Genomic DNA, 18,627 nt, shown 5'->3' on the forward strand with positions numbered 1-18,627 from the left:
CTTCTAACAACAACAACAAACATTCAAACATCCAAATTGCTATCATCGAACAGCCTTAATTTAATAACTGGTTGCTGTTTGCAAGTAGCCGTCTTATTGCTTATCTTAGGACATTATCTCGGTTCATTTGACATGATTGGTGATATGAGAGAAGGAACAAACTGTTTTCACTCTTTGAATTAGATCATAAACTAAATCTCAGAAGAGTAATAATACCGAGAAAATGTTGAGTACAATCATTAATTAAAAAAAACAAAACACACTGGATGCATTTAGGTTACACAGTAAATAGATGTGCAGAGAGCAATGATGTAGTCTTTTTTTTTTTTTTTTCTTCCTGTTTCATCCATTTTTTGCACATAATTTCAAATGACACACTTCCTGTTTGGTGCATGCTGGGGAATAAAACGTTGCGCCGCGTCCAATGAATGTTGGTTGTGATTCACTTGCCAAATCCACGAGCGGGGACTGCAATTTGAGATTTACAGGTTATGCATCCATATCCACGTTAAAAACGTTTTTTCATCATTTGCAATCACCAGATTGCATCATGCTTGTAAACACTCATTTTGTGGATGAACGCAAACAAACAAAAACAGTGAATTCTTCCATTATTGTAATGCTGCGTGAGTGATCCTCTTCCACTAAATTGTTGGGAAGCAATAATGACTGCAGGCAAAAAAACAAAACAAAAACAAAAAACATGATATCATGTTGAAGCTTATTTCCAATAAATCTCTCGTTGTTGCCATTGTTGGATTTCAGACAGTAAACAACGCAGTAGCATGACAAATCTGAATTTTCTGTATACACATAAATGCATAGACACATTTTTTGTGGCTCTCTGTTAATGAAAGAAAAACAAGATTAATGATAAAAGAAATAATAGTAATAATAAATGAAAATTTAATTAAAATAAATAAGTGAAAATGAGACATTGCTTTGAAAAGTAGTTGAACAGACTGACAAAAATGATCTCTAGAAAAATTGAAAATAATTTGACCGTATGTTTTTTTGTTCAACCAAGGTAAATCCTCTAAAAGGCCGTCACAAGTCACTCGATTTCCAAAAGTGACAAGTAGTAACTGTGCTGTTTGGTAACACACTAAACATGGGCAAGAGGAAGCAAAGGAGAGATTTGTCTCAGGGGATTAAACAGACAAGCACCTTCGAGGTAAAGACAACAACAACAACACCATCTCCAAGCAGCTTGGCTTACCTATGACAACGGTTGCCCATATTTGAAATGTAGCCACTTCGCTGGATGAAGAAAACTGGTGACAAAGAGGCAAATAATATACGTCTCAAAAATAAATTAAAGGAACAAAGTGTTCCCTTAACTCATTCACTCGCCGGCATTTTCACATTTCGCAATCCCGTTTGCTCCCGGCTGTTTTACTGGATTTTGACTGATTTTGCAAGGCCCACAGAATATTGTGTTCGATTGCTATAAAAGCGTGGAACAAAAGAAAGAATAAAGTCTCTTCTTTCATCAGGAAAAAAAAAGTCTGTTTCTATCTGTTTCCGTTTTGCAGCAATTAGCTTTAGAAGAGAGCTAAGTTTCATCAGTTTTCACAAATCTATTTAAAATTCAAAGTAATTGAGCTTTTTTTCTACATGGCCCTGGTTGATCTCCTTTGCTCTGCTGCCACCTGCTGGCCGTTTGTGTAATAACTACCATTTCTGCTACCGTTCTTTGCAGTTGAGAGGCTGCATCAAAGCCTTCTGTATGCTCTAGCATAAAAACAAAAAAACGTATAAGTACGTCTTTGGGACACTTAGAGCATTAAAAAAACGTATTTATACGTTATTGGGAGTAAATGAGTATTGTTAAGAGCAGTGTATATGTTATGTATATATGTACTGAGAAGAAAAACAAAATTGAATTTTTTATTATTATTATTTTTTTTGAGCAGTGTATGATCATTGTTTGAGCCAAAATGGACGATGGGAGACGATGACCAACATTGAAAAAAATCATTCATTAATTATTCCCGACTGCTTGTTGACCTTTCGCAAAGCTTCTGGTAGAATGTCCTATGCTCAGATGTGACAAAATTAAGAGCTTTTTTTAAGCAATGTAAATCAGTTTATGTCCACAGACACAAAAATGGATCATATCACAAAAAAAAAAGAAACATTGTCCCAACTGTGAAACATGGATGCTGTTATCTTCTGGGGCTGCTTTGCTAAATCTGGAACAGTGTTTCTTGAACCTGTGCAGGCCGAACTGGACGGGCACAAAAAAAAACAAGATAATATGTGTGCAATAAGCAATGTCTAATTTCCATTGTATAATTTTCATTAAATTTTGCATTTATTTACAACCCAGATTGAATATTCCAAACATTTCATTTGGCTTTTGTTTTGAATGTGCGCCCTGTGCCAGCTGTGCAGTCGTTGCCGTCTGTGTGTACCGACAATAATCCAAACATCCCTTTATTATGTAACCCTGCTGGATACAGATATTTATAATCTGAAGTTATGACATCATCCGGCCACCATCATCATCAGCACAGCTGACCATGACAAGCGTTTGCAAACCGGCCTGCCATGGTAGGTTTGTACTTGTAGTCACTCGGCGACATGATTGCGACCAGACTTCTCTTTTTTTTTTTTTTTTTTTTTTTTTTTAAATGACCCTTTCCCTTTCACCCCAGGGGTCAATGGGTTGTGAGAAGACTTGCAGGGTGGAGAAACTCCTGAAACAGTGTCAGAGGGAGTGCGTTGTGAGCCTGAGACAAAAAAGGTTACCTGCAGCGAAGAGGAGCAGTCGGATGAAAGGGACGGACAAGGTGAGTCCGACGTTCTGTTTAAAGCCTTCGGTGAACGCGCGCTTTTGATTCGGACGCGTCGCTGGACGCGAGCTGCACTTGTTGACGCCTGCGGCCGCAATATGACCTCGTGCTGCACTCCCCAGCCACAACTAATGAAAGCTTGAATTTGCTTGGGGTCAAATACATTGCTCCGATTACACATAAATCAGGGGTGTGCAAACTACGGCCCGGGGGCCGTTTGCGGCCCGCCGTCCATATTTTAGCGGCCCGCGACATATGCTAAAAAAAAAATGGCATTTGACTCAGTTCAAATAAAATAAAAACAAAAATGTTTGGAGATGGTCAAAGTAAGAAGGGAGGGTGTCAAAAAACACAGGTGCTATTAACTCATTGACACTGCCATTGACGGAAAAAGACGTCAAATGATGCATTTTTTGCTGGTCTGGCAAATGAATGTGTTAATAAATAACTTAAAAAAAAAAATAAAAATCAAATTGGCCCTTGCAGCTTTCTATTTTTCTGTATGTGGCCCTCAGAGGAAAAAGTTTGGAAACCCCTGCTGTACATTATATCAACAATTTATAATTGCTTCATTGATTTTTACCATGTTTAAACAATGGCAGTGAATGAGTTAAAGGTTATTTTAGTTAACTAAAACTAAAGAAGAAATTAAAATGAAAAAAAAAACAATTTTGTTCACAAAATAAAATAAAAACGATGATGCTTTTTTAAAACAAAGAAAACTAACTGAAACTACATTTTATGTTCACATAACTAACTAAAATAAAACTAACTATAATTATAGCAAATGTGTCCTTCGTTTTAGTCTTTGGTTATTAATTGAATGCATGAGCCTTTGGGGATGATTTGAAATGTGATTTATTTTGATATAAACCGGAATAATGACGCCGCGCCCATCTTGTTTTTTTTTAAATATTGCGCACAAGTAATACAAAACAAAAAACTAACACACGTAATTTATTTACATAGTCTAACAAAGAAGGTTGCTTAGAAGGTGACCAACTTTTTTTTTTTTTTTCTTTTCACAAAGGGAATGTCAAAAGAGTCGTTCACGCCGCCAAACCTTCCTCAGTCAGCTGAGTTCAGACACGCCTGCAGCGCCACTTCCGCCCTTGGACATCCTTTTGACAGCTGTCCGAAAAGGTTTGGCCTGCATACGACTGCAAGGTGGGCAGGGCTGCATTCAATCGTTATTACAAAAACAACTCGAATAAAATCACACAAAACACAAAACAAAAGAGGATAAACGTCTTCATTTTCCAACTTTCAGGTTTTTGCACTTTCAATAAAGAGAAAGCACTGCGGCTATAACTGGAAACACTCGGTTACACCCAACCCCCCCTTTTTTGTTTTGTTTTGTTTATTCACAAGGCAGAGGACACTCAGCATCAAGCTTGCACGTTGTTATGGAGCATCTACTAATAAACGGCCACTGTATGATTTCAACTAGATTGCGAAGAGGGTCCCGCTGGAGGGGGCGGGAAGGCTCATGGTTGCTAGGCACCCCACACGAAGGAAAGCAGATTTCTTTTGGGCCACTCACCTTGCTTTTCCCCACAACAAATGCAGTTCTGTTGTCAACCACAGGGGGCAGTCATGGTGCACTGCAATGCTGTACTCCACTTTGCCCCACATTGGGGAAAAATAGGATATTCCAAATATTCCTTTCTGCACTTCATTTCCTGATCTTTAATAATAATAATAATAATAATAATAATAATAATAATAATAATAATAAATAAGAGAAAATAGAGGAAAAATATGATTCTGCCTGAAAGGGAGTGGGAAGAAGAAAACTTATTTAATCCCACCCCCGTCTCTCATCTATAAAAATACAAATATAGAGTACTTCCTGCAAGTTACAATATTTCTATCTTAAAAACGTTTTTATCAATATATAGACAATATAATGGCATACCATTAACTGCATTATTAAGTGCTATTAATGGTGATGTTTTCATAGGTAACAGATGTCACATTCTTATGGTTCATACCAACAATGGTAATACATAATATATTCCAAGAATAAGACATAAACATACATATCAACTTTAGTAATCGACAATAACGGCAGTAGTAACAGCAAGGACGCATTTACACCAAGTATTTATAAATTCAAAGTTCCTCTGACATATTGTGACCAAACCATGTTTTTATATAACATTTTAAATCTGAAAGTATTTTGGTATCTTTGATTGGATGTTTGGAATTTTTTGTGATGGCTGATTGGTTTGGCCCACCAATCAGTGAATGAGATGTTGTCAAGATGAACCTTGAGGGACTTTTGGTGGCATGACAACCTTTGACATAGTCAGGAGGAATCCCACTATAAACTCGCAAGTTGCAATAAAAACAAAAACAAACAAAAACTGGATGAAAGGTAGAACAGCGGTGTCCAAACTACGGCCCGGGGGCCATTTGCGGCCCGCCGTCCATTTTTTAGTGGCCCGAGACATATGCTAAAAACGACATTTGACTCAGTTCAAACAAAATAAAAAGAAAAATGTTTGGAGATGTTCAAAGTAAGAAGGGAGGGTGTCGAAAAACACAGGTGCTGTTAAAGGTTATTTTAGTTCACTAAAATGAACGAAAAAAATCAAAATTCAAAAAACAATTTCGTTAACAAAATAAAATAAAAATGAAGATGCTTTGTAAAAAAAAGAAAACTAAAACTACATTTCATGTTTACATAACTAACTAAAATAAAACTAACCATAATTACAGCAAAAATGTCCTTTGTTTTACTCTTTGGTAATTAATTTAATGCATGAGCCTTTGGGGATGATTTGAAATGTGATTTTTAGTAGATTTATTTTGATATAAACCGGAATAATGACGCCGCGACCATCTTGTTTTTTTAAAAATTGCACACAAGTAATACACATAAAAAAAAAAAAAAAATTAAAAAAAAAATAAAAAAACTAAAACTAACACTGAAACTAACTAACCTAAAACTAAATATTTATTAAAGAACTAAAACTAACTAGAGCTGCCAGCAGCTACAAAGGGCCCTCGCAGCCCGGGCCACGTTGGGGTACTCGCACGTTGGAAGCAGAATGTCTTTGAAAATGGCATGATAAACCATTACATGTGGATTTTTTTTTTCTTTTTTGCCAGGTGTGATGAGATCTGCAAAAATCAGCGTCTTTTTTAATTTTTAGGCAATGAGTTGCCCTGATTGGTATTTTTCGTAAAAGTATATATACACACATCATCGCTCGTACTCATTGCACAATGTTGCTTTTATTGTCCATAGAGGCGATCAAAAAAAAAAAATAGAAACGAAAGAAAAAAAATACATATGTTTGGATCGATCAGATGCCAGTAAACATATTGAGTAGTGGAAAGTAAAAGAATATTCATAAATAACTTAGTTATCACACTTACAATGAGTTTACAATTTTTGTAAAAATACAATAAGTGAGGCATTTTTTTTTTTTATGCCTCAAGGACTAGGTGGCGCTGCATATATAACTGAATTTTGTCATAGAGATACCTTCAGGCCTTGACTATAAATATACATTTCAAGTATGGGATTTTTTAGAGCATGTACCTGATAGTTATTCAGCATATCCTTCATTCACGATATTGCTTTTAATGTCCATAGAGGCTATCAAAAATACATAAAACTAAATAACAAAAATATGTATGTTTGGTTAGGTCTGATGCCAGTGAACATTTTGAGTGGTGGAAAGTAAAAGAATATTCATAAATGACTTAGTTATCACACTGAGAATGAGTTTACAATTTTTGTAAAAATACCGTAAGTGGGGTATTTTTTTTTTCATGCCTCAAGGGCTAGGTGGCGCTGCATATATAACTGAATGTTGTCATAGAGATATCTTGAGGCCTCGACTATAAACATATATGTCAAGTTTGGGATTTTTTGGAGCATGTACCGGGGAGTTATTAAGCATATCATTTTTCATTGCGAAACACAAATTTTGATGCCCCGCCTTCATCATATAGTATTTCAAAAAGTCAAGATTTTCCCCCCTGTCGTTGGCTCAGGTCTTGGCATGGTCCAGGTCAAGTCTTAACTCAGTCGGATGAAACGTGTAGGAGAAGTGGGCAAAAGTCTGCCCCCTGAAAATGTGCAAAAATCGTCAAAAATGGGACATTCAAAAATTCGTAGCTCACTTCCTGTTCATTTTAGCACATGGGTCCAAGAGACTTTTTTGTAGGTCTTGGGCTCCCTCATACACCTAAAAATATTTGTCGTTCTTGCTTAAACGTACAACCGGGGCTGCTACGTTAAAAATTTCTAGGGGGCACTATTGAGTCATTTTTGTAAAAATAGCACAATCCAGGATAAAATATCGCTCATTTTGCCAGGCCAGATGTGTGTGCCAGATGCGGTCGCTGCTCGGGCCCTAATAATAATAATAATAATAATAATAATAATAATTTTTACAAAAACAAGAGGGACCTTGCAGCGGTCGCTGCTCGGGCCCTAATAAAAAAAAACTATCAGAACCACCCTGAAAACGAATTAAAACTAACTAAATAAAAAAAAAAAAAAACTCAAATCAAAATAAAAACTAAAATGAAAAATTACAAAACTATAATAACCCTACCGCCATATTACAAATAAATTGGTTGATATACTGTAGCATTTTTCTAAATATGCAAAAGCACAAATCAATTATTTGTACAATTTTTAAGACTAAACACAATTTCTCTTCATAACATGATGTGGCCCTTGCGTCCTTGTGATTTTCTGTCTGTGGCCCTCAAATGCAAAAAGTTTGCACACCCCTGGTGTCGAAGAAAAACCTCAAATGACCTTTCCGAGCATCCAAATCACGGCTGGCCATTAAACGAGAGTAGGACGGAGGGTGAACGTGAGTCTAAATGGACCAAATTGCGTCAGACTTCTGAACACGAGACTTGAGAAAGAGCAATTGCGATTCCGGAAGATGAAAGTCGGCATCCCGCTAATGGAGCAACTGCTCAGCGGTGCCGGCTGCTGCACCGCCTCCGCGTGACTAAACGTGCGTAAGAGACGGAGAAAGTGAGCGAGAGGGAGAAAGGGGGCGTGTTGATGTGTTGATGTGTGTTGATGTGTGTGCTGTGCTGCACAACTGTGGTGGTGTGAGCTGAATGATGGCTCGATGGCTGACTCTCTCTCTCCTCTTCCTCGCTCGCTCTCTCTGTGTGCACTGGCCGGCTGTGCTTCTTGCTGCCGTGCACTGATGAACCATTTTCTGCTCCAGAGCTGCCATAGACCTCATTTTGTTGCTTGCGCGTGTGTCCTTGTCGCCCTGTGGGAAGCAGCTGCCGCGACACTGCTCCTTTAAGTGCTGCTGCTGCTACTAAAAGGTATGGCACCGTTTAGCCGTCTGCTGTCAAGCCTTGTGTGTTGTGTTTTTTTTGTTTGTTTGTGTTTTTGCTTGCCGTGCTGCAGAATGGCACAGCTGCCGCTTATGGTTGAGGATCTCTCGCACTCTTAAAGGTTAAGATCATTGAAATGACTCGTCCGCCTTTCACTTGGCTTCTTCAACGCTATACGATGTTGGCTGTTTTTTTTCTGTAGTATCCTGAAGTCGATCCAGAGGACGTTGCATTTTTCATTTGCATGCAAGTACGTGTTCGGTTTCATCTGTTTGTGTTCCTTCTTATTCAAATTCAGATGCAGTGGGGGTTTTTAAAAATGATACTTGGCTGTTTATTTATGTCCATCCATGGATGCTATAAGGTGATTTTGGGGGGCGGGCGGTTGTGTCAGCTCCAGTTGAAACCGCCTCGCCTGCCAAGAGGCATTTCTCTCTGAAGTCGAAAAGAGAAGTTGCATGAATACATTGAAGATACTCGCAACTACCAATAGTGGAGCATGATCGTTACTCATGTTGCTGACATGCGTGGCTTGCGATTTCACACTGTCGCTTGCAGAGAATTAAGAGCGCTCGTGAATGTTGTCATCATCAGATTTGTGCATGATCAGCATTTTGCCACAACATATCAAAACATGGCAGTCACGAGAGAATCTGGCCTATTCTGGATCCATAGACGAATCTTCGGATGCGATCGATCGCCATCGCTTGCGTTGCGTGCCAGCCAACGTCTCAGCACGCCTAAGCACAGTTGACACAATTCGTGGGTGTCAGTCCGGACATACGCTGGAAATATGAGCACGTTTGTCTCCCATTCATACTGTAAGCTCCTCCTAGGCCACCTTGACAAGCGCACATGCTCATTCATCATCTGGCAGGTTTGCCAGCTTGTGGCTTTTATCTTCCCTGTGCAAAAGGGGAAAGACGGTCGTATTTTTAACTTTCACTATGAAATGGGTTGAATAAGGTGCTGTTGGTGTGTGGGAAAAGAACCTTGAATAGAATGAGTCAATTGGAGGAGGAATACAGTGCAATGTGCAATTTTCGGTGCAATGTGTTAAATCCATAAAGCTGGGTCAAGCATTTTTTTTTTTTTATCCATAAAGCGTGTGCGCTTCATTTCGTTTTGTTCCCTCTTTGTGTTTAGTACACGAGTGATTCTGAATCAATTGCAATTGCGTTGTCTTAGAAGGCATTTCAGCTCTCATCCGAGTAGTATTATTTGTTCATTCTACGAGGCAGTCGAAGTTATGGTGATATCATCCATCCATCCATTTTCTTGACCGCTTCTTCCTCACAAGGGAGGTGCTGGAGCCTATCTCAGCTGGCTCTGGGCAGTAGGCGGGGGACACCTGGACTGGTTGCCAGCCAATCGCAGGGCACACAGAGACCAACAACCATCCACACTCACATGCGTGTCTTTGGAATGTGGGAGGAGACGGGAGTACCCGGAGAAAACCCACGCGGGCACGGGGAGAACATGCAAACTCCACCCAGGAAGACTCGAACCCGAGTCCTCAGAACTGGGAGGCGGACGTGCTAACCAGTCGCCCACCGTGCCGCCCTCGACTTTTTCATTTATTTGTTTATTTTATTTTGAATTATGGCTATTTTTTTTTTTTTTTTTGTCATTGCCTCGAATTGTTTTGGGGCAAATTCACACATGAGGCCGTCATGATTAAAATTATGTTACTTATCTTTATATTTTGTAACATTACATGCATAAATTGACCATACTGGAATGAAAGCACGTCCGCCTCCCAGTTCTGAGGACTCGGGTTCGAGTCTTCCTGGGTGGAGTTTGCATGTTCTCCCCGTGCCCGCGTGGGTCTTCTCCGGGTACTCCCGTCTCCTCCCACATTCCAAAGACATGCATGGCAGGTTCATTGGGTGAGTGTGGATGGTTGTTGGTCTGTGTTTGCCCCGCGATTGGCTGGCAACCAGTCCAGGGTGTCCCCCGCCTACTGCCCAGAGCCAGCTGAGATAGGCTCCAGCATCCCCCGCGACCCTTGTGAGGAGTAAGCGGTCAAGAAAATGGATGGACGGATGGAATGACACAGTTTCACAACCTCTTTCATGGCACTGTAAACGTCTACAATGTGACAATTTCTTTTAATCTCTTATGTACAGTATAATACTCCCCTTTGATATTGAATGATTTTTTTTAAGCAAAAAAATTTGTTATTCTTGAGAAATGACAGTAAGTGAAGATTACATTTGATTTGGTTCCGGGCCTATTATACACGAGGGATTTAATGGAATGGAGTCATTGTTGTTGCACGCGCATTTACGCATAATTCTCATTTGGTATTATTCCAAATGCGCTACTGTAATGCATGTAGCCAACGTAAAACGATGCATTATGACCTTCTTCCTGTTATTGGGGAGCCGCTGGCAGAAAGATGGCGGATCAGCCGACGTTGTATAGCCGGCTTGCGGCTGAGTGTGATCTTAAGTGACTGGAAGCTTGGTCGTAGTAACAGCTGGAACACGGCTGGCGCCGGAACGTGGCCTCGGCGAGGCACGTGACCCGCAATGTGAGGCTTTCGCCAGATGAGCAGCAGGGCCGGCGCGCAATGTTATGTAACACTGTCTTCACTGGGAAATGGCTCCAGATACGCCTTCTTGTAAGGCTCCGTGACAGCGGAGTGAAAAGTGCATTATCATCGTTAGCGGCCGTGTCACTTGGACGGATTTGTCGGACTGAACCGCGCGCGGCAACGCAAGCGAGCCTTGAACGCTCTCTCGTGTCCCGAGGCTGTTTGCTGTAAGGGATGTAACGATATCCAAACATCCACGATACGATATTATCACGATATGAAGGCCGCGATACGATAATTATCACAATATTGTGGGGGGGGGGGGGGGGGGTGATATTGAACACATTCACTGCCAGCCCAGCAAAAATGCATCATTTGACGTCTTTTTCCGTCAATGGCAGTGAATGAGTTAAAAAAGATCACAATATTGTAAAAATGAGAGCTCATACTAAAAAAAAAGCAGCAGTGCATATAAACCAACTGCAATCTCTAATAACAATATTGAGGCACTTATTTGCACACATTGATCGCTTCACAAGCAAATTCGGTTCCCCTTCATCTGACAATTAGCATCAATTTTAAACATAGAAGGCCAAAACATCCCAAATTGAAAATTAAATTGCACTAATAAACTAGCCACTAGAGGGTGCTAGAACTGCACAAATGGAAAACAACCTGCCTTTTTTTTTTTTTTAAACAGATGTGTTCCTTTTAAATATTGTGAACATGACGACGACGATATTTTGGCTGTTTTAATATCACGATATTGCCCTTATCGTGACATCCCTATTTGCCGTAAGGGCAAATTCATCGCTTTGTGCCTTATAAGCTCTGATTTGCAATGCCTCTAAACTTTATCTTCTGCACAAACGCATTCAACATAATTTGCGTGTTTGTTTGTTTTTTCACCCGCGCGCACTTAACATCCAACCTTTCAAAACGACAGTTAAATGTGCGTTTGTTTACACCGAGCGCGCGTTTGTTTTGCGCAATTGCACCTCTCAAGTGTTTTGTAAATTGGTATCGTGCGGCAGGGGTCACGCCCGCCGTCTGTCTGACGTTGAGGACAGAAGTGTCGCTGACGGTGCCAGAGGTCACCTCGGGGATGTGGAGGCATTCATAATTGATGTTTCTGAAGTTGATTAGGCTTGTTCGTTCCCTCAGATGGACAACAATGATTGGAGAATTCATGGATTTGCCAGAGCGATGCTGACGTTGTTGTTTAGTTATGCAAGTATAATCATTTTAACGTGTTTGCTCTAAGACAGGAGTGTCCAAACGTTTTTTATTTGAGGGCCACATACAGAAAATCAGAAGGACGCAAGGGCCACATCATGTTATGAAGAGAAATTGTGTTTAGTCTTAAAAATTGTACAAATAATTGATTTGTCCTTTTGCATATTTATAAAAATGCTACAGTTTATAAACCAATTTATTTGTAATATGGCGGTAGGGTTATTATAGTTTGGGAATTTTTCATTTTAGTTTTGAGTTTTGTTTTTTTAAATTTAGTTAGTTTTAAATAGTTTTCAGGGTGGTTCTGTTATTTTTTTAAATTAGTTTTAGTTCTTTAATAAATGCTTAGTTTTAGTTTAGTTAGTTTCAGTCTTAGTTTTAGTTTAAAAAAAAAGTGTATTACTTCTGCACAATATTTAAAAAAACAACATGGTTGCAACCGTCATTATTCCGGTTTATATAAAAATAAATCTACTAAAAATCCCATTTAAAATCATCCCCAAAGGCTCATGCATTAAATTAATTACCAAAGACTAAAACGAAGGACATTTTTTTTTACAATTATATTTATTTTTATTTTTAATTAGTTTTGTAAACATAAAATGTATTTTCAGGTAGTTTTCTTTTTTTTTTAAAGCATCTTCGTTTTTATTTATTTCGTAGTTAACTAAAATAAACTTGTGTTTTTTTTAACTGAGTCAAATGCCATTTTTAGCATATGTCGCGGGCCACTAAAAAATGGATAGCGGGCCGCAAATGGCCCCCGGGCCGTAGTTTGGACACCACTGCTCTAAGACTAAATGATTGACTTTTACAAGCCTCCGTAGCCGAGCATCGTGGGGAATGAATGTTGTCCTAAAATCATACATAATCCTCCGTACTGCGCTTGACACTCACAATTATTCTACAAATTTGCATCTACAGCAAAAATATGGAATGCAGGAACGCAGCACATAAAACTTGAATTTCACGTTTTCCTCCATTTCTGAGTTTCTGCTGTGTGTGCGCCGCACTTGCATTTCTGACCAACGGGAGCACAGATCGTCATACCTGTCGATGTGTTTACAGAATATCGTTTACTCACAAAAAGTCGAACTGCACCAAATGGAAAAAATACAAATAAAATAAAGTTAAGCTTTTGCTCCAGACCAAACAAGCGGACCAAATGACTTTTCTGGTTATAAATGAATTTATTTGCAAGATGTAAATAAATGCATCTTTGAAAGAATTTTTGTCATAGGTGATATGGCATGACTCCTTCTTGTGACTGGCTCCAAGTCAGCCCTTAGATTATTCAGAAGCTTCAAAACTGCTTTGAAAAAACAACAAACAAACAAGAAAAAAACAAAAACGATCTCTCCCAATTATTTTTGGTCCATTTGTTTAAAAATCAAGTTTGCACGAGCTTAAAGCTCTTTGTGTCTGCACTCTGCTGGCACTGCTGTGCACGCCAGTTTAAATCTGCCTTTCAGACGCGGCATTTAAAGATGGGCCACCGGAGGTTTGCTAAATCACATTGCGCACGCTATATTAAATATATGCGTTTACTCCTCCCAGAAGCGGCAAAAATGAATTTTGTTTCTTTTGGCAGATGCAATTCTGGTTGCACCCAGTTCGCAGATCAACATTCGTTTGCGTGAGCAATCACGTTTGCATGCACAAAACTTTAGTCAATCGAGGTTTGACTTGTCGAGCCTGATCTGATTTGCTAAAGTCGCTTTTGTTCTTTGCATTTTGAAACCATGCTGACGGGCAACCGCGACCTGTGTCTCACTCGCACTCAAAACCAATATGAGCAGAATCCGGCTTTTGTCTGACATTCAGCCTTCACGCGGCCTGTAGGAGGTTAATTGCACTCTTTGATAGCACATTATTGGCAGGCAGGGCACCACAAGTAGAATAAGGGCAGTTCATGCAAGGCAAACTCGCTGCTCGCTACACCCCACTTTTAACTTTGGGGATGATTAATTGAAAGCTAATGTGCTCTGCAGTCAATGCTATGTGTTCATGTGGGGGGGGGGGGGGGGGGGCTGTAATTGATGCTAATGTCCTGATCAAGCGGAATTTCACAGTGGATTAACAGGGAAAAGCCGGCCGTCGACTTGTACTGCATGCGGTTGGCTGCTGTTATTTCGTTTGCAATGATTTATTTGCGTTAGCGGCGTGATAGCGCACGCTACGTTGTTTTTATGTCTCTGTGGGGCTCTTCAAGCCTCCTCCCATCCAATTCACCACTTCCATGCTGAGCCTTCAAGGGTCATGGGGGTGCTGAGCAATTACATGACGAAAGTATAAAACAGTTCTGACTTCAATGACTTAAAAAGCTAGTCGGGACTCGTGATCTGATTTCATAGATTTGTTTGCTAAATATTTGAAGGCCTGCAGTGTAGGTATCATTGAAATGAGCAAGTCAAAGTCTGCCCGGGTCCTCTGAAGAACGAGGACACAACAGACAACGTAGCACTCGCGTTCTAGAATGGAATGAAGTGGGCCAGTTTAGTTGAAACTTTGCTCTCATGGCTGTTTGGCGATTCCAGCCATGTCAAAACCTCTCGTCTCGCTCATCCATCAACGGTGAACTGTCGTCAGTTCACTTTAGCTTCACCACCTCAGAACAGTTACTAATAGAAAAGTCACTATCAAGCATTTAACGCCATTTTTAAAGTTCTGAGGTAAATTAGCAAACGTGTACTATGTACTCATACACATGCACTCATATAACTCATCATAGGGGAACTGTTAGATTCGGGCTCTTCATGACAAGATAGATGACGTGAGCTAGGCCGTTGTGTCGCTGTTATTCGTCCTTGCTTGGCGCCTTTCTATCTGTCTGCATTCTGACATACGTAATGCAGTAAAAACCAGTTCAAACCATCAGGCCACACATTCTCACATGAGGAGGCTGAGCCGTTCGCCCATGCGGGCGGGCGGCCTAGACAGTATGAGTGCAGCAGGGACGATTCTGAATAGATCAGTTCCTCTTCCGCATACTAATAGAAGAGGGCTCCGCAGCTGTACTCGATCTTTCTAGCATCCAGTAAACAGTTCAACTGAGAAAATGCAGCCGTCTGGTTATTACTGTTAGTATAATATCGTGAGCATTAAGATACAAGAACCAGTGGAAGTTCCCACCCGGAAATTTACAGAACCAAACATCCTATTTTGACTAACTATGTCAACTTTTTTTATATGTTGTGTTGGTGACTTTTTTTTGGATACTACTACTAATACTACTATTTTTGCAAAATAAATAAATAAATAAATAAATAAAAAGTAAATAAATTACTACTACTACTACTACTACTAACAATAATAATAATTATAATTCTCTCTCTCTCTCTCTCGCTCTCTCTAGGGTGTCCAAATTAATTTTGACATAATTTAAAGTTCCTTTAATGCCACTTTTAACACGCGATTAACACATTCTCAGCCAGCCCAGCAAAAATTGCATCATTTGACGTCTTTTGCCGTCAATGGCAGCGAATGAGTTTTAATGACCGCGCCTTACTATATGCTGGGGGAATTCCAGTCGCAACACAGCTGACACATCCACACCAAAATTTTGTAGTAATAAATGTAATAATAATGCATATATTTGTGGAGACTTGGGTCAAGTTTTTTTTTTTTTTTACAATTTTAGAAATGCGCAGAATTTCACAAATTCACGTTAAAGATTAGATCGGTCTTAGTATGAAAAGAAAAATGATGTCTGATTGTATAAAGAAGGTTACGGCACCGCGTCTACTATGAGAGACAAACACTAATTGCCCATTGGCCCTGAGTTGGACATGTGCAGCTGGGGACACGCACCTAAAAATATCTTTGCTCGTTCCCATAAGTGGCGGGCACGTGCAGCAACATTGCATTAATAGTCATTACTAATGGATGGCATGGACGAAAAAAGCTCGTTTTCTGGCCATGTCCTCTATGCCAGGAAATAGAGCAAAGTCACACCAGCAGGGCTTGGACAGGAAGCTCAGACTTAAGTGGCCGCATAGCGTCGGCAGTCGGCAACTTCGTGCGGTCGGCCGAGATGTCGCGCGGTCGCAGCCGAGCAAGTCACATGACGTCTTGTGTTTTGCGCGTGGCCCAGCAGTTTCCACGTTGGCTACGTCAAGACTGGAGCGCCATGCCGAGTTGGCCCGCCATGCTTGAATCGTGTTACACCGCTGCCACTGTGGCACAAAAGCCGCATCTGGTTCCACCTCACTGGAGCTGTGAATAATTGAAATCTTGCATTATTATGATACGAACACGCTGTTACAACAGCATTTCTGGATAAGTGGCATAATATGGGGATGGAATGTCTCTGTGTGGGTTGCATTGTGATTAAATTCATATTTTTCTGCCACTGGAACAGGGTACACCCAAACAAAAGGTGGTTTTGTTTTCGTGTGTGATTAACCATTGAGAGAAAACCGCTCTATGAAGCGTAATATGACTTAATAAACAAGGGAGCCATCCATTTTCCCAATTAACTGATGTTTTATGACATGCACAGATACCAAGCAAAACATGTGACCATCTTTTTTTTTTTCATTACCGTATTTTTCGGATTAGATGTCGCTCCAGATTATAAATCGCACCAGCCAAAAAATGCATCATTAAGAAGGAAAAAACATATATAAGTCGCACTGGAGTATAAGTCGCATTTTTGGGGGAAATTTATCTGATAAAATCCAACACCAAAAACATACGTCATCTTGAAAGGCAATTTAAAATAAAAATAAAAGAGTGAACAACAGGCTGAATAAGCGTACGGTATACTAACGTTACATGACTGACATGCCTGCTAATGTCAGTTAACGACGTAACATATTAAGAGTTTGTAGCGAGCAGGCGCGGAGTGTTGGAGCCAAAGGCTGGCGTTTTATTGACATCAGCTTCTGAGGTCTTAACAGCAACTCCCCACTCAGCTAGAAGCTAACAGGCTAACTCCCCTTTTCCACATAACAAAACCTTCCCACTCGGAACTCACCCGGAACTTTCCTTGAGTGAATTATGTTCCAATCACTACAAGTTATTCATTATAACGCTAGCATAAAGAACATGCTAACAACAAGTTTAGCAAACTATCAGTTTCACTCCAAATCACAAAATCCAATGAAATCTTCATCCTCGGTGTCACTTTTAAACAACTCCCCCAACTCGGGAGGTCGACGATGCGCCGCTTCCTCTTCTACCGGCAATGTTGAACTTATCAACACAGGCCGAGAGCGCCCTCTTGTGGTTCAGTGTGAAAATAACATGTGAAATGATATAATAATGTGTTAATTTCACACATAAGTCGCAACCCCGGCCAAACTATGAAAACCCCCCCGATTTATAATCCCAAAAATACGGTAAGTAAAATTTTTAAATACAGTAATTTGCTATGAACCCTTTTCAGTAGATGCGTCCGTCTGTTGAGGCAGAACTTGAAAACATCAATGAAGTATTGTTTGTGTACTTGTGTGCTTTATTGGATGCGTTTGTCCACTGCGACCACCTGCTGGCTCTTCGCAAACACACAAACTAAATTTGAGTGCAAGGCAATTTTTTTTTTTTTTATCATCAGTGGAATGCTGCAAGCAGCAGTGAACCTTGACTGTTTTTTTTTTTATTTCGTAAACATGGTGGCGATATAATGTGCCTTGTCAAGTAAATAAGCAGCTTAAGAATATAGAAATGTATTTCACAAATAAACTATTGATTTATTTTCAACTTTGTCTCTTTATTCCCGCTGCAGGTCCAACTAAGAAATGAGGCGGTGCCACTGCGGCTCCCCCGTGTACAGCGTTTGGACACCTCTTGTCTTCTCGACGGCAGCAGAGCAACCTTGAGCCTCAACCCCGAGACCCTGAGAAGCCACAGGCTCAAACAGAGCTTACTGGTGAGCTCCTTTTTATGAAAGGTTGACACAAGCTTGTTGATACGGGGCTGGGCGAGGGTCCGGCTCCATACAAGGGGGGAAACGTTCACACAAGAATTTGCATTTTGCTTCACGATTTCGAATGTCTCACGTGGTCGAAATGTAACGGACGGGCAACAGCTTTCCAAGAAACGTGTCCTTGTCCTCATCCGGCTTTCTTCAGGCTGCTTTGCAATTCTCGCGGGTTTAACTTCACGTCTGTGCTTCAATATGAATGAGCCAAATGGATTAGACAACAAGCAACTTTGCTTGCAAAGGGATTTATGCGTGCTTGTGTACCGCGATAATATGAATCTGTTTGCACACGGTCTCATTCTTGGGAGAATAACAAGAGTTGCCACAATGGAACTCATTACATTAGGTTGAGTATGGTAATAGTAATGACAGTCCCCGAAAATGATGGAAAAACAGCTGGCATGTGAGTAATTCAATTCTGTTGCTAACAATTCATGTCACAAAAGACGCTAAGTTAAAACAACGGCTCACACCTCAATCAATATGATCCTTGTATGTTTTCTGGCTGGTTATCAAGCCACAGTTTGGCTTCAAGAACACATTATTTTCTGCAAGACTTTCACAAGCGTCAAAGCTCTACATTTGAAACAGATTTTTTTCGCCATCTTGCGTTGCGCCAGCTGTGGCCGCCGTGCGAGCTTCGCACCACACTCACTGTAACTGTTGGCAACAAAAAAAAATGAGGCTGGTGTGAGTTTTATTTATAAATTCCCCACCTGCTTGTTATATAACGACTCGATGATTAGCTTGTCAACATTTTGTCAGGGCTCATACGCATCTCTTTCAAACGGACC

At 40.2% G+C, this 18,627-nt stretch overlaps 1 protein-coding gene across 8 annotated transcripts in view; it reads left to right on the forward strand.

The window, feature by feature from the left end:
* The first annotated feature begins 2,608 nt into the window (after positions 1 to 2,608).
* Positions 2,609 to 18,627, forward strand: part of rimbp2b (RIMS binding protein 2b) — a 95,211-nt gene continuing 79,192 nt past the window's right edge. For all 8 annotated transcript variants that reach the window (XR_013283533.1, XM_077521416.1, XM_077521417.1 and 5 more), the window contains exons 1-2: positions 2,609 to 2,795; positions 17,636 to 17,779. Coding sequence is in view for 7 of the 8 variants with exons in the window: in XM_077521416.1 (XP_077377542.1) it covers positions 2,637 to 2,795; positions 17,636 to 17,779 (303 nt within the window). In the remaining variant the exon portion in view is untranslated. The remainder of the gene's footprint in view (positions 2,796 to 17,635; positions 17,780 to 18,627) is intronic.

This window comes from Festucalex cinctus, chromosome 5 (genome assembly GCF_051991245.1).
Source record: "Festucalex cinctus isolate MCC-2025b chromosome 5, RoL_Fcin_1.0, whole genome shotgun sequence".
Taxonomy (NCBI): Eukaryota; Metazoa; Chordata; class Actinopteri; order Syngnathiformes; family Syngnathidae; genus Festucalex; species Festucalex cinctus.